Source organism: Camelus dromedarius, chromosome 10 (genome assembly GCF_036321535.1).
Source record: "Camelus dromedarius isolate mCamDro1 chromosome 10, mCamDro1.pat, whole genome shotgun sequence".
NCBI lineage: Eukaryota > Metazoa > Chordata > Mammalia > Artiodactyla > Camelidae > Camelus > Camelus dromedarius.
The window spans coordinates 39,876,913-39,894,330 of NC_087445.1; the positions used below are offsets into that span (position 1 = coordinate 39,876,913).

Sequence of the window (17,418 nt, forward strand, 5' to 3'; positions counted from 1 at the left end):
CACAAATGTTAGTTGCAGGAATCTTTAGTGTAAATTACTTCCAGTTGTATTGCTACTACCAAAATAACCCCAAAAAACAGAAATCTTTGGCATCAGTAGGGTGATATTGTGTCCCCAGAGAGAAAACATGATACTTACCTTGCAGTGATCAAGTAAGTGTGTGCCCTCCCAAATGCTGTGCTTCTATGAAAAAAATGGAAGTTGCCCTACAGGGACGGGTTTCACAGATTTGGCTTCTTCTTACACAGAATGGCATTGTCCAATATAGTATCCACGTGCCACTATTTAAGTTTAAATTTAGATTTATTAAAATTAAATAAAATTTAAAAATCAGTTCTTCACTCATACTGGCTATATTTCAGTTGCTCAAAAGCCTCCCGTGGCTTGTGGCTCCCATACTGGAAAGCTTAGAGAACATTCTATCATCACAGAAAGTTCTGTTGGAGAAGAAATGAGGAGGGATGAGAGAGAATATTTTAAAATTACAAATACGGTTGGGTGGATTGAATCAGATTTTGTCTACAAGTCCTAGAGCACTATACAAAAGGTATAGTCTTGAAATTCTTGAAATTTAAGAGTTAAATTGAGAGCAGTTTCCTTGAGAAAGTACTGAGATATAAATGTAAAGAACTTTACAGCCAAAGATAGTAAGATAAAATAATTTCCAAAATGACTAAGGAAAGTCATAGATAAGGGGGTAGGGTACAGCTCAGTGGTAGAGCGCATGCTTAGCATGCACGAGGTCCTAGGTTCAATTCCCTGTACCTCCATTTAAATAAATGAATAAATAAATAAATAATAAATAGATAAATAAATAAATATCTAATCACCCCCCCCCAAAAAAAAAGAACTTCCAGGAAAGTCATAGATGATAGTTCTACAACTGGGTTCCTCTTGAAAGCAAAAACATGTGTCTAGTTGTGTGGTAGGAAGCAGAAATCCTTGAAGAAGCATTGTCTTCTCTCTATAGTGACTCCAAAAACTTACATTCCATGTAGAAGCCCACAATTCAGGTAAATACAAAAAGGTTTCCAGTACTTCTACGTAAAATCTTTCTTTTCCAGTGTGAGCTCAAAATGAGGGTTAAGAGCGTATCCTGAGCAAATGCCATCATCATTGAATATTTATAAGGCACTTGCAATGTACACAGAATGGTGCTACTAGTTTCTTTGAGAGCTAGCGGTTTAACAAGAGGCCGCCTCTATAGTCAAGTGAATCTCATTAACAGAATAATTCAGATTTGAGAGGAGCAAACACTTAAACTATATGCCATTCTGAATAATGGGCAGTGGTAAGAAAAATGGTAATACTTGGGGGATGCATAACTCAGTGGTAGAGCACATGCTTAGCATGAGGTCCTGGGTTCAATCCCCAGTGCTTTCATTAAAAAATAATAATAATACTTGAAAATAAAATAGTAATATAGCCTTTGTTAAAATAGGTCTATGAATAAAACATATTTACAAATGGTGACAAGGAATTATTTATATATCAGGAAAGTTCAGTAGGTTTATTTTGCAAGTACTCTAGTTTTTTCCCAAGTATGTCACCACTTTTATTACAGGAAGGAGCATAAATGTGAAACTTTGGGTCATCAGTGTTTCTGAAATGAATGGAAATTTTATTCTAAAATAGTATTAGAGTCATTGACTCTAGACCTAGATTTAGGATGAAGCCTGTTGATAATTCTAAAACATAGGGAAGCTTTAAGTTTTTCTTTGAAACTATTTAAGTTGCTCAGTGACTTGATAAGTCAGTGTTTTGGAGAAGGCATAACTATTCACCACTGAGTGAGTTTTCAGATGTTTACCAGGGCAAAGATCTTGGCAGCACTTTTTTTGACATTGTTAGCTTTGATTATGAGAGCTATAGTTAGCAGCAGAATTCTGAACCTAAAATTGTTATATGTAGGGGCTTGACTGGGCCAGTTCCTGCCTCTTCTGTGAGCTGCAGGTCAGTTCTGCAAAGCTGTGCTGATGGTAGATGGCCTTGACCGGGGTAGCTGCAATGGCTCTGCTCTGCTTCACATATCTTACCCTCCAGCAAGCTGGTTTAGGCAAGTCCTTTTTATGGTGATGCACTCAATCACACAAGCACTTTGTAAGCCTCTGTTTGTGTCACATGTCACTGTCCTGTTGGTCCAGAGCAGGTCACATGACCCTGAGTCAAAGGGTGTAGCAGGATGCCTGCAGAGAATGAAAGGGCAGTGCACATTTACATGGGGGAGAGCGTACACGTAGGCGAGAAGAGTCAGGGTCACTAATGTAGTCGACCCACTACAATGTACCTTTCACCTAAGTAGACAGTGGGTAGAAATCTAAACCAAGGATGAAGTGGAAAGGGTTTAAAAAGAGACACTATATTTCTGTCTCCAAGTCAGAAGAGTTCCTCGTTATTAATTTTCTCTCTATATAAATTTTCAACAAACAAATACAGCACTATTCTACTAAAGTAAATCAGAGAGTAGGTCTACTCCGGCCAAAACAAAAATTTTAATCTATAGTAGTAGATACAAATGTTGAATTCACCTCCCTATCTCTGTCACAAAGAGCTGTTCTGGACCTGCATAAATGCAAAGGACAGAGGGTCAGCAAATAAAGAAGCCTGTGGCATTTCTTGGAAAGAAAAAGTTCTTTCTGAACCAAAATTTATCATGATTTATTTTTTTCTTATACAAAAAGGGTTTTTTTTCCCCCTAGAGAATGATACATAGTAAATTATTTGGAATAAAATATTACAGACATAGAAAGCTTTCTCTAAAAGTTAGAGAATTTTGTCAGTGGTCAAACTGGAAATACCGCTGCAATTCATAAGCAAGTAAATATGTCTCTGAGAAGCAGAATCTAATACAGTGTCTCTACGAAGTTAAACACAGTAATTTAAGACCCTACAAAAATGGCAACTGAGGTGTAAAGGGGACTTTTGTCTGAATTAATCACATGACTCGTCTTTACTCAGAGAAAGTACTGGATAATTACCACTTTGTTTTCCTACTCAGGCAGTGTCAGAAAGCCAGAACATAGGTTCTTAAGGATTGAGGATACACAGGAGGAGTTTGGGCTGCTCTAAATCCATCCCTCACATCCACACTCCAGGGGCAGAAAGGAGGAACATGCCCCCCCAAGACCCAGAAATGGGTGCAGCTTCCGTTACCCGGAGCTTCATCGCGAAGCCACACCCGGCAGTGAGGGAGGCTGGGCGATGTGGTCTCCACAGCTATGCCCAGGTGAAGTTTGGTAGCTCTGTAATCAGTGGAAGGAGAAGATAAATATTGGAGGAATATTGAGGGGGGATGTGAGATGACACCTCTTTCACAGCAGAAATCTCTTCTGTGGGCCCTTAGTGCTGGAGTGTTCTTAAGCACCTCACCGTTTAGTTACTCTTAGAAGTTATTCTCATCAGCCCTACTGGCTGAATCCAGGAACTGAACCTATTTCTACTCTCCATTTTCTTCTTCCTACCGTCTCTGAGTTCCCAACACCAACAGGTGAAACTCAGAAACTCAGAGGGGAACCTCTAAATTCACCGTCTAAGTTCACCATCGTCCTCACCATTAACATGAGCTGAACGGCAATGTGCTTGATGATTTAGACAAGGTGGCCCCTCAACGCAGGTTGTTCAATGGGAGTTGACAGCGTGTGAGGGAAAATGTCACCTTCTGTAACCGTTCAGGAAGTTAAGCTCTGTAAGTTAAGAAACAAGGCATTCAGATCACAGCATCTCCGTATTACTCTATGAGTGCTGACTGAGCCTATTCCTCCTTATTCCCCAGAATGGCTAAGGATTTTGCCAGAAGAGATGGCCAATATAAAACTTCGGGGTGGTAGAATACGAAAGGAAGGGTTACTGTTGGCTCACTTGCTGGGTATTGGATTCACAAAATTTGCCATTTTCCAAAGACAGTTTTCATTTGATTTGTCAAAAGCCAACTGAAGGCAAATGATGTGGTTTATTTAAAGTTGTGTCTCTCACCCTGCTCCAGGTCCTTGGTCTTAACCAACATGCAATTTAGGAAAGAGTGAAATAACAGGTTCCTATCTGACAATCGAGCAATCCTAATGCTTGCGGGGGAAACTACTAATGACATTTGAACAGCAGGTGGCATTTGGTAGTTTGGGGTTTCCTTGGATTTTTTTTTTTCCGTAAGTGAGAAAGAACAAGGAAATAGCCCTTCTAACTTCATGGCAACAAGAAGTACATCTATTAGTTTTTATACTTCTTCCTCGCTTAGATTTCCTTCTCACTGTGCCCGTAAGCCAGTACAGACAGCCCTGAATATACCCTGTCGTCAAACGTGGTGTGCACATCAGTGGACCCTGGGGCCATGATACTGAGACTCCATGTATTTTATGCTGAGGGGACAGCCACCCATGAGCCCTTGGACTTGAGGTGGTTAACGAGAATGATAGCCACAAGTGCTGTTCTCTGCTTTTTTCTCCCACCCAGCTGTGAAGTTTGGGAGGATGTCCAAGAAGCAAAGGGACAGCCTGTACGCCGAGGTGCAGAAGCACCAGCAGCGGCTGCAGGAGCAGCGGCAGCAGCAGAGCGGGGAGGCGGAAGCCCTCGCTCGGGTGTACAGCAGCAGCATCAGTAATGGCCTCGGCAGCCTGAGCAACGAGGCCGGTGGCACTTACGCCAACGGACACGCCATTGACCTGCCCAAGTCCGAGGGCTATTACAGCGTGGATTCCGGCCAGCCATCCCCTGACCAGTCAGGACTTGACATGACTGGAATCAAACAGATAAAGCAAGAACCCATCTATGACCTCACGTCCGTACCCAACCTGTTTACCTATAGCTCTTTCAACAACGGGCAGTTAGCACCGGGGATAACGGTGACTGAAATCGGTAAGTGGATGTCTCCTTCCAGCTCACGTTTGGGAATTCTACGTTGAGGTTGCCTCGGTCCTGTTTCTTCAGGTCATTTCCTTAGGTCCAAGGTGAATGCCTTGCATTCATAGCTTCTAGTGAGAAAACCAATTGATTCTTTTTAATATATTCTTCTTAAAGTATGATCAGTTTACAATGTTGTGTCAATTCTGGGGTACAGCACAATGCTTCAGTCATGTAGGAACATACATATATTCATTTTCACCATATGTTACTACAGATATTGAATATGGTTTCCTGTGTGATACAGTATGAACTTGTTGTTTATCTATTTTATATATACTAGTTAGTATCTGCAAATCTCGAACTCCCAAGTTATTCCTTCCCACCCCCCGATTTTAAAATATAGTCTAATAACTGTCCTTGTTCCCATGGCCCATAAAAGTTTATTTGAATCAAAGGAAGAAAGAAGAAATTATAAATAGAAAGATGCTATCTGTAAAGAACAGATGCTGTCTGTTGAATTTGGGTTCATCACTGAAGGAAAAATGTTATTGGTATAAACAAGAAAATTTCAGCAAATATTCAAAGCAATGCTATTTAAAGTGAAGAAGCTAAGGGATATAGAAACAGTATGTAGTGACTGAATAAACAGGGCTCCAACTCTTCATCCAGGATGACTGGGGACAAGCCTGTTTCCTTCTTTATAAACACAGAGGGATAGATCAGAAGGACTGCCAAGGCTCTTGTAAATCTGAACTCAAGAACTCTACATGGAAAGAGAGTCTGAATTACTGGCAATGAAAAGAGTGCAGTCTGGAATGTTACAGAACAGAAGAGGAACAAGTAAGCCCCACTTGGGGCAAGTCACAGGCACACTTGCTTCAGTAACCCGACCCTCCTGCTTTTTCATCCTCCCTAAGGAGTGGTCTTCAAGAGTGTACTGTCCTAGGTGCTCTCTCTTCTCACCTGTCACAGCTTTTTTCACCCTGTTATGTTCAGGACCCTGTTCAATGTCGGATTTGTTGATTTCATTAACTAATTGCCATAAAAATACTGATGTAGGCTTAACGCCTTACCCTCCCAGGTAACAGAGATGCATGTTAACAGTTGCCTAGAGGAGACAGCAGACAGTGGCTACAGCAGGCTTCGTGGCAGTATTTAGTGTGCAGGGGAAAGCAAGGTGGAGCTCGGGAGCCTTTGATGCCTGCTCACGTCTCACCCTGAGAGTGGGCAGAAAAGAGTGGTTAAGAACCTAGCCCCCTGAATTCACATCCTGGATCTGTGACCTGTTATTTGAGCTGGAGCAAGTTTCTCCATCCCGGTTTGCTCATCCTATTTTTTATTTCTCAAGAAGTGTTAGTTCATAGATCACAGCATGGTTGTAAGAATTCAGTGGGTTCATACTTGTAAAACAGAGCCATGTTTGGCACTCAGCAAGGGCTCAATAACTCCTAGCTGTTATCCCTTGTCCACCATGTGTTCCGTCACCTTCTCTGTCTAAACTGTGAGTAGGAGCCTGAAGCCTACGAGTGTTTTAAATAAAGTTGATGTGAACACATAACGAAGTACATGCCATATGGGTCTTGGCTACTTCTACCATCTGGCTGAGGAAGAAGCGATGTTCCCAGTTATAAAACCTGAAACATTATTTCTCTCCCTCTGCAATTCAGCCTGCAGCAGTGAGTAAAGAAGTTGTTGACAAAGCACCTGAAATGATATCCACAACCAAGAGATGTAGAAAACTGAATATCAGCTCTAATAACAAAAATATCCCTTCCAGCACCGTCCTTAACTTGTAACTACATTGCAGGCACGTCACACACATTTAATTTTCACCATTTATTTATAAGAAAAGTAAAGTTATTATTCCCATTTTACGGATGAGGAAACAGAGGCTCATAGATGTCCCATGACCTGCCCAGGGCCCTTTGGTTACTAAAGGATAGAACCAGCTTTTACCCCAGGCAGTCTGATTCCTGAGTCCTGTGCTTGCCCATTACCCTGCTCCTTGCTGTGGTCTAATATCCACAAACTGCATGGCTAGTCAGTAGGGACAGTCTTCTTAAGTGGAGTCACTCAATCTTTTCTTTGTGACATGTCCTCTTGGAAAGATTGAGTGACTCCACTTAAGAAGACGGTCCCTATTGACTGACTATGCAGTTTGTGGATATTAGGCACCATATTCTGCTTTTATCCTACTTAATATCTAAGTGCCTGAGTTTGCTGTTGATTGGGAACACATGTTTAAAACATACTGAAACAAAAAACCACTTTTGGGCACTCGTTTCCTCCGTACCCAAAAAGGAAAGACTTCTAAGAATTCAGACATCATAGTTTCTCTGTGATTTAGAATCAGTAGGAGGTATTATGGACCACAGCCAAAACCATCAGGTTTGGGTAACCCTACGCAGGTCATTTTCCTCTGCGGCCTTCAGCCTATCCATCTATGAACTAGAGAATCTCGAAATTCATCCAGATTTTCTATACAGACATGGACCCCATAATGAACTAGCATTTAATTTTCTTCATTATTCTGAGATACTGTTCACCTTTAGAGATCTCTAGATGTGCTGTAAATTTTGGAGATCTCTTCCATCAGGCTTTTAAGGACGCAATTAGATTGCCCTGCCAGTCCTTTAAATTTAGCAGGCACCGAAGCCTAAGTATGGACTTGGTTCCCATTTCGTTAAAACAGCAATGCCATCTAGTGGACACAAACGCCTGTGAGTGTCGAATGGAGGTACCTGTGAGAGTCACAGCAATGTGATACACTCTTCTTTCCTGCACCATACAAAACACTGCCACTCATTTCAATAAAACACTAGGTCCATAACGGTATTGTTGGGCAGGGAGGCATCGGTGGTGCGGCACAGTGGTGAAGAACTCTGGTCCTGGAGTCAGATCGCGGGAGTCCAAAACCTGGTTGTGCCTTTTCCCTTAGACAGTTTACCTAACCTGAGTCTCAGTGGTAAACCTGACACAATTAGTAACCCCCGGCTGTGAGTGTAGATTAAATGAGTTAATATTCATAAAATTTTTTGAATAGCATCTCTCATGTATAAGCTTCATCATTGTTATTATCAATATAATTGATATTATAATGTTATTAATCTCATTACTTAATAACATTACTAGTCGTTACAGGTAATATAATTATGACATTGAGCACCTCATGGTGCTGAGCAATATTTATTCTTATAATAATTCTATTATGCCTGTTATGTGGGTTTTTTATGAGACCTTTTGTCTCTTTTTTTTCTTTTTTTTTTTTTTTTGGTGGGGGGGATTAGGTATTTATTTATTTGTTTATTTATTTATTTATTTATTTATTTAATTTATATTAATAGAGGTACTGGGGATTGAACCCATGACCTCCTGCATGCTAAGCACATGGTCTACCACTGAGCTATACCCTCCCTGCTCTGTTCTGTGTTTTTCTATCCATTTTACAGATGAAAATACTGAGGCTCAAAAATTACAAAACCTGTTAAAAGCAAAATAAGCATGTGAGCCCGAGTCTAAGTAATATCAAAACCCACTCTTTTAACTGGGATACTAAGTTTCTTCCTGTCAAACAAAGGGCACCCACCCCTCACAAGCGAATTGGCAGTCCCACAACAAGACATGTGCTTGGTGTTTGCTGCCTACCCGATGTCCTTCTAGGTGCTACAGAAGAGCTTTTCCAGAGGGTGCATGATGACATTTTGACTTGACTTGACGAAGGAGTATCTGTACTAATTTGCCTGGTGACAAGTTGTTGTAGAAAAAAAGCCTGTGCAGACACAATAGAAAATGTGAGTTTAGCCACATTCTAAATGGGTGAATTCAAGGCTATATCACACTGAAGATTTTTTTACCGTTGCTCTTGGCTTCTAGAAGTTCTGTTCTGCTTCCTCTGGTTTCTGAGAGAACAGTGAAATGTGTACCGCCTGGTCATTATTCTGATTGGGTCATCATAAAAGCAGATTGAAAAAAAAAAACAGTTTCTGGATTAGACTGTGTAGAGTACGGTCTTACAGTTTTGAAATTTTAATAAAAATACATGTCTAAGAACCATAAAACAATGTTGACAACTGCATGCAAATCCTAAAGAGTCAATTATGTGAATGTTATCAGAGTCAGGAATATTCCGCCCTGCCAAGAAACAAACTTGTCTTTCTAAAAGTGCAACAAAGGAACTACAGACTTCTTATGTTAAGGAACCCTAATGATATACTTTATAGATAGAGAGAACTATATAAGCTTCTCTTCTGCATGTTAGCCAATTTAAGCCTCCTATCAATGCTTTCAGGTGGGTAGTAAAGAAATTATCCCATTGTGCAGATGAAGACATTAATGATCAGAAAGAGCGAGTGGTTGTCCTAGGACAGAGTCAGGTGGTAAAGCTTAATTCTAGCGTAGGTCATTCTACTACCCTAGACTTCCAGGCATTCTTTCAAAAACATTTTTTAGCAATGTGCCAGAAACTCAAGGCAAGCAGAACATGGTTCCTGTCCTCACCATCTAGGAGGCAGGCACGGAAATAAATAATTGCAACTTAGTGTCATGTATTATAACCTGAGTATGACTTGTACCGATGCCATGAGCTCTCCTGCAGGTGAGGAAGACGGGGGTCTTGCTTACTTGGAACCACATCGCTTATCAGGAATGTTGTATTCCCAGGGCTTGGGAGGTTGAAAACAAAATGTGGGCAAGTAAAGAGAAAAACATGAAATATTTCATGATATCCTTAGGTTTCTCAAAATTCTATTGGACAATAAACCATGAAATAAGAGAATGGCAAAAAAAAAAAAAAGTAAGCTGCAAATTAACATTTAGGCATCAGCTTTAACTGGGTGTAGCAGGAATTTTACTTCATGCTGGCATGATGAAGGTGTATCTTTGCAAATAACATTTTGCAGTGGTTGTTGTCAGAGAAAGGCAGCTGGCAAACAAGAAGGAAAGTGGAAGGTCGTGGTTTGGCTCCCCAAATATAGCCCTCAGATGGGGTGGGGGATTCCGCAGGACTAAAACTCTTAACGAAAGCTTATTTACGCTCAGAGATGATTGACAGTGTATCTGTGAGGAACCAGACAACAAGACAATTCAGACAGCCAAACAACATGCTTTTAAAAATGGGAGGGAGGAGGGTGGAATTCATCAAATTAGCTTCGAAGCTAAGGGGATAAATTGCCTTTTACACACATCGTCTAAGTTTGCCGCTCTATTCAGTAATTTTCCCTCCAGATAAGGACAATGAAATGTGAATTCATTGATCCCTCCTATATAATCTAAACTGTAGATTAACTTTCCTGTTCCTTTTGTGTTCTATTTATGGAGCTTGGAATTTTAAACATCCAAAATAGAAATAAACCTCTTTTTTCAGCAAATTCATCTAATACAGAAGCTGAGTATTAATAGAGAAGATTATAAAAAGGGATTGGCCTAAAGGTGATCCAGTCCCTGTAAGGTACTACTTTTTTCCATCAAGGCTGCATAGACACAATGAAGATATTTCTAGCACTGTTTTATTGGGGGAAATTCTATAAAGGTTGATGGTGTTTCGGTTGTTACTTAACTGAAAACCCCAAGCAGATACTATGTCATAAGGCAGCAGCTTCAATGACATAGGCTTTTACAGGTAAATATTATATCTATTTATATACTTAAATCTATTATGCATATTTAACTACTCACTCAGAAATCGTACAGAGAATAGAATTGAGCTATATATTTTCTGTATTCTCTGGTGGCACCTGTATTAAGAACAAGTAGGCATTCAGTTTAGGCTCAAGAATGCCGAGTAAGTCTTTAAAGTGAATAAAAGTAGCCTCAACTAGTGAGAGGACTCATGCAAACAGTATGGGGAAAGGAGAACCCAGTGTCTTTGGGTCTTCCTTGCTTGCTTTAAGGGAAGACATCTTGTGAACCTCCATTGTCATCTATCCCCCATCCCCTTCCCCCAAACACAGGCCCTTTGCAGGCAGTTTAGGGAGAGTGCGTTGAAACTGGGAATCCTGACTCCACGTGCTGGCATGTGAACTTGTTCAAAGTTAGTTCAGCTCTCTGAAGCTCTGTCTCTTCATCTGAAAAATAAGGCAGATGGACTAAAGGAGTGTGAAGGATTATAGTTCTCTCACCTCCTGGCGCAGTAACTGCTCCCTTTGTTACAGCCACTTCCCAAGAAGAAGGGCAGGGGGTGGAGAGGAGGGGACTTCCAGGCAATCTGAATGATGCTGAAACAATGGTCTGTGGCAGGAGCCAGCCTTGCCTTCCTGCCAAGGAGCAGGACCACCCTCGGGAGTTTCCACTGGGTGGAATGACCCTGTCAACTATACAGTTAATAACCATGGCCAGATCAGAAGTGTGCACCAGCCTCTTCTCTTCATCCACCCTCGTGTAGAAAACAAACAAACAAAACATCAAGGACAGTCAGGGGCAGCTCAAGGGGAGGGTGGTGGCCTATCCCAAACCATCCCAAGTTCATGTGCATTCAAAGTAAAGAGTGAGCTGCTAGATGAATACAGCTTCAGGGAAAATCCACCTGACCTCCCTGGCTCGCTTCAACCTGAGCACCTCATTGCGCCCCTCATGAAAGATAAAGGGGGACAAAGAAATAAAGATACATATTTGACTTAGTCCCAGTCTCACCCTGACCACTTGAGAGGGCTTTACTTGACTCCTCTGAAATGTTCACGTTACCTTGTTCTCTGCTGCCCATAGACTACATCCCAAGAGGCTGCTTGTTTCCACAATCCTGTCTTCTATCTCAAAAAAAGGAATTTCCCAAGTGTGGAAACTAGGCTGGTCAACTCAGTGTATCACATTTCTGGGATCTCTACCATGGTCACAACTTTCGTATTTACTAGTCCATGGCCATGAATTATTCTAGAGTTCCTGGGACAAAGGAGACTTTTCCCTAGGGTCATTCAAATCCACATCTTTCTAGACATCCTTTAATAACAGGACAAAGATGTCTGAAGTCAGCTAGTAATACAATGTAGTCACTTTACTGTCATGCTCAGTGCAGTGACTCCCCACAACTGGAATAAATGGCATAATGTGTACGAAAGCACTGTGACCAGCAAGGCTCTAAACAAGTATAAAGATGATTTACATTATAAGCAATAAGCACATATATACTCAATTCAAGTACTTACAAGCCTGCATTTCTATTTATAGCACACACATGCAGATTAATCACTACGTGCTTGTACCTCTGTTAATACAGCTTTCCTGGCGTGCTGGCATTCACTCTATTAGGTAAATCTTCTAAAGCACCTTTCTTATTTTAAGTTGAAATTGTGCAAAAGTGATCTTCCTCAGTAGACTTCCCCCTGGAGATAATAGTTTGGGATTAATTTTTGACTCAGAATTCAAAGCTATTGGAAAATCAATTCCATTTTATGCACTCAATTTCAAATGCTGTAGTAGATATGAAATATTCTGCAGCAAGGAAGAGGGAAGGAGATTTCACGAGGTTCTGCCTGTAACTTACTGCTTACACGACAACCTCTGAAACTGCCCCCACTGTTGAATAGCATTTCCAGGCATTGCAAGCTTGACACAGGCTCTCAGAAAGAGCTCTGAATCGCTTTCCCACTGATGGGGGTGAATAGGTACTGCTTTAGCCACATTTTCAAACACCTGTTTTGGGAAGAGCTGGTTAGAGATAAAATACCACGTAGGCTATGGAACACAGAAATGTCAATTGATTGGCAGGTTGCTGGAACTCAGTACACTTTGGTTTTCATTACCATAGTATATAACCAACTTAACAGGCTCTCTCTGTCAACCGGTACTGGATTAACTTCTGTGATTTTACAAATGTGGGGAAACCCATTGGAAATGTTTCTAGCAGGAAAGGTTTTTTAAATTTGTTTATTTTTATTTTATTTTATTTTAGGATGTATGTTGTAGATAAGGATATATGACAATATACCCTCAATAGTGAGGAGAAGAAATTTACTATTTAAATCTGAGACCAATTTGTGAGGACTATTGTGGATCTGCTGTTTGGTTTTCAGACAGTTTTGTTCTTGGAACATTTGGTGCTAGACTATTTAGAAAACACTTATTTTAAAACATTAGTCAATTAAAGGTATTATTGAAGCAATCAAGTTTCTTTTAAAACTTTAGATGAAATGTTTGAAAATGTAAAAATTGCCTGCAAAGATGTCTTCTGAATTAGTTCTCACTAAAGGTCAGAATTATATTGACTAAATTTCCAAAAGGGAGGTAGGTTTGGGGAGGGATTGCTTCTGCTTAAATTAACTGTCAATCCATATGTCAACAAAATCCAAATAGTTAAAGTCAATGCTAATGATGGCCCTGAGCAATTTTTGTAATTAGGTTTTCATCATCTGTGACCCGCTAAGTGTCCTTTGGGCAGTGTGCGGAGGACCACTTTTTAAAAGAGAGTACGAAAAGATTTTAATGGGGCTGGATTACGTTGTTCTTGTTTGTTTGTTCTATCTAAGACTCTTCAAGTACTTTTAAGACTGTGAGCTGTACTCTCACCTTCTGTACCTCTGCAAGACTTCTCCCCCTCATGAATCAAAACAGAGAGAAAGTCCTATGTAGCCCCCCAGCCTTAAGTCACTGTGCTTTATCCAGCCCTTAGAAAATATCGCTGCTGCCAAATCTTTCTGTGGTTGGAAAATCAAACCCAGAGAAACTAAGACTTTGAGATGTTAAGTGACTTCCCAAAGGGCATGAAGTAAAAGTAAAGAGGTCCGTATTGGCTTTCTCCGTCTTACAGGTTGGCTTCCCTAGAGCCCACCAATTCGAGGACACCGGAGCGTGTTGCTCTTCCCTGATCGTTCTGTGAAGGAGGGTCTTTTACTATGAAAGTTAACTTTGACATGGAATGTTTCCACAATAGACTCTCAATTTTCTAAGTTAGTCTGATGATAGAGAACTGTAATTTCCCCAAAATTAGCCATGCACTATTGCAATAAAACAAAACACTTGTGATCCAAAAGAGCATTCCACTATTAAATTACTAAGAAGGCACCCTCTTAGATAGTTCATTTGTTTTGCTGCTTACAATGTGTTTTTCCCCCCTTTGCATATACTCTGCTTAAATACATATGCTATGTGGATTCTTTCTGTTTTTCTTTCTGCTTTAATTTCCGCTTTCTTGCTTTTTATTAAAATGCTCTTACCTGAGCTTCCTGAAACAGGAGAAAATTTTAATGATTTTCTTTATTAATATGTTCATTCAATCTTTGCCTAGATATTATTACTTGTAATAGTACTTGTGAGAAAAATCAGATTTTTCACTGTTTTTCTCTATGTTCATATTTCATTGTTTTATCACATTTTCATCACTTTTGAAGTTAGTAATAATTTTATATTTTGTTAGTATATTTTTATGAAAAACTTTAAGAACATTTTGATTCAGATCTACACGAAGTAAAAAGCAGTTATGCTATTCCCTGACTTAATAATTCGCAATAGAATTTGTATAAAAAGGAGACCAGAAGCTATCCTAATACATTGGTGAGAGAGTAAGAGTGGTTGGACCTTAAAACTGAGCCAAGAAATGAATCATAGATTATCTGTGCCCCTCAAAACCTTCTTTAAAAAATTTGAAGAGCTTAAATGCTGAAATACTGCCTTCCTGTTGAGACTATGGATCACTAATAGATGGCTGTTTTAAGCTTAAATGTTATTAATGTTTTTATGGCACAATTCTATTTATGCCCAGAAAATAATGATCTCTAAACAGAGATTAGAAAAATCAGAAAGGTCTTGAAAGTGACATTGTCCTCTCTGACACTGTCATCTATTACACCCTAACCAGTAGACTTGTTCTATTTAATGACAGAAAACTTATAAAACTAGTAGTCTGTTGTCAAAAAGACAAAATGCACACTTGGTTAAATGTTTCACCTTTCAACCAGTTGTTCTAATATATTAGAGTCACTGCCTCAGAGTGTGGGTTCTAAGGAATCTTGATATTCTGAAAACTTAATGCAGGCACTTAAAACTTGCCTTGAGCAAGTCCGTAGAGATATCCTGGCATTAATTCAAAGCGAATCCCCTAAGAATTCCAGTTTCACACTAGTGGTATAAACTAAACAGAGAATTGAGCAGTTCTCTAGATCCTTAAGGCAAGTGATAAATTAAAAATTCATTAATCATTTCGATTGAGGCTGAGATATAGTATTTTAAGAAGAATACTTCCAAGTTTTTTTTAAAAATCCCTTATGGAGGAAAATGAATAGGGGAAATAATTCACCAAAAAGAAACTGTCCTTTCTCATGAGAAAAAAAAAAAAAAAAGGAGGGGGAGGAGAAAGAATTATGAAGTTCAGGTGCAACCCCCTCTAGTGCTATATTTAGCTTTGAGTCTCCGCTTTCTCGCCTTTGGTACAGTTGGGCCACGGGTGCTCTTGGTAATAACACTGAAAGCAGCCGTTTTTAAAGATACACTCCACCTTCCCTGCTCCCAGGATGTGGGATTCTAATGAAACCACCCGTGCAATCCATGTCTGAGACACGATGGCCTTTGGAGAGCGCCATTTGCTGGAATGTCTAGTGAGAGCTAAAATAAGCCCCTTTGGTGGAAAAAACCTGCTGAGTGGTTGAAATCAGAGCTGCGGAAGGTCACTTGCTATTTTAGAGGCTGCAAGCTGGTCCTCATTTTATAACATCACAGTTATAAACAAGAAATAGTCACCTTACTTGTCAGTTTACTTACTTCTTATCAAAATAAGCAGATGTAGCCTTTTTTTCTACACAGTAATAGGTAATTCGGATGACTTGTTTCCAGAGTGTGCTTTACTGTGTGGATTAATACATCAGAAAAGTTGTTTTTCATCTATTTCTTTAGACATTACTTCAAAATGTAAATTTTACTCTGTCTGATATGACTGACCTTTAAAACCCCGTTTACCTGTGTGTATCGTGTGCATCACAACCACCTGTAAATACCTTGGAAAGGATCTTCCTTCCTACTTCTCTGATTTATTCAGCAGATCACGGTGGAGACTGATGAGGGTTGAGACGGGAGAGGAGGAGGGTGGAAATCCTTTACAATTTCTGAGAGAGACAGGAGAACCAACTAACTTTTGGAATTGTTTAGATACAGTCCCTTTGGAAATGGAGGAAGGAGGTTAGTTCCAGCCCCAGGGGCTGTCATTTTTGCACACACTCTTGATAATTACCATCAATATTATTCCCATTTTCCTTTCAAAAATTTAACTTCTGTCTTCTTATTGCCCACGTCATAAGTGGATTTAAGATTGTCCCCAAAGCCTCTGGGGAAGTGTAACAATTTTAACAACATTTTTCATTATTTTTTCATCAAAATGATAAAGTACATTTGCCAGTATCAATTTTTTAAACCTCTTTATTGAGGTATAATCAACATACAAAAAGTTGTTCATATCTAACGTATGCAACTTAGTGAGTTTGGAGGTAATTATACACTCGTGAAAGCATCACCACAATCTGTGCCATAAACATATCTCTGTATCAATTATTTTAAAGATTTCTAGGCTTAGTCTTTGATTTGAATGACACATTGTCATTCTTATCTCATAAAGTTACTTAACCCATGAAGTTACAAATTCTATTAATTGGTTATAAGTCTTGGGATCCAATAAGCCTTCCTTCAAGGAAAATAGGGTCAAAAGTCTAAAAACAAAAGGGCAATTTTATGGGGAAAGAAAGAGATATGAGAAAGGAAGTGAGAGCAAGATATTTTTTCATGAAATTAACAAGTAGAAAATAAGAATCATGGGTTTATTATCAACCTGTAATTACAGACACAGTTTTCCCTTGCCAGCATCAGTGTTTACATAATTGTGAAGGAATGACTGGATTGAGCATATGAGATTGGTTTTCTCCTCACCTGACATCGTTTTTATTAACTATCAAAGCAGCCCACACACTCTTAGTGAATTGGACAAACCTCTGTCTTGCTGAATACAGATGGAATCGTAACTACTGAGAAGATACAGCTGCATTTTCAGATCCCCTTAAGAAAACTCTAGCCTCATCTCTGGCCTCAGGAAGAGCAGTGTAGGGTCCGTGGGCATCACTTCTGAAGGTGGTAGAATTTCCATTAGTCAGTCATCGGGGCCATATTCCTGTTGGACTCATTATCCCAGCACGGTGTGTGCTGGCTCCTTCCTCATCATGTGCCGTCTGCACCCCCAGCCAGATAAAAGATCCAGCCAAAACCGAGTTCTGAGAAGCAACTGCAGTCCAAATCAGGGAAACGGATGAAGGGTGTGCGATTGCTCAGAAAGATTCCACATTCCCTACTCTTTTACCTCAGTCTCTTTGTCTGGATGTTCTCATGTGGTTGGTCCCTAGAGACAGCAGCGTTTACTATTACCTTTTCTATTTTTCCAGGCAAGGACTCTTGAAAGTTCCTTTAGCTCCCAGCAGGAACTTGGCATACTGTATTCATTGTTTCTCCCTTTGTCCCTTCTTTTTAAATCCTTCTCCCCGTTTCACAACCGCAGACGCAGCCCAAGCAGACCGTCTTCTCTGATGCTCATGCATCTTTCTAACAGACAGAAGGAGCCTTCAAGACTTGCTCCCAAAGGACCAAGTCTAGCTTTGCCGTGTGGTTTATCGACTCCCCCCC

The 17,418-nt window shown here is 40.0% G+C and overlaps 1 protein-coding gene across 1 annotated transcript in view; it reads left to right on the plus strand.

The window, feature by feature from the left end:
* RORB (RAR related orphan receptor B) overlaps positions 1–17,418 on the plus strand; it is a 175,634-nt gene that overhangs the window by 130,869 nt on the left and 27,347 nt on the right. The window contains exon 4 of the mRNA XM_011000125.3: positions 4,447–4,848. Within this exon, the coding sequence (XP_010998427.2) occupies positions 4,447–4,848 (402 nt within the window). The remainder of the gene's footprint in view (positions 1–4,446; positions 4,849–17,418) is intronic.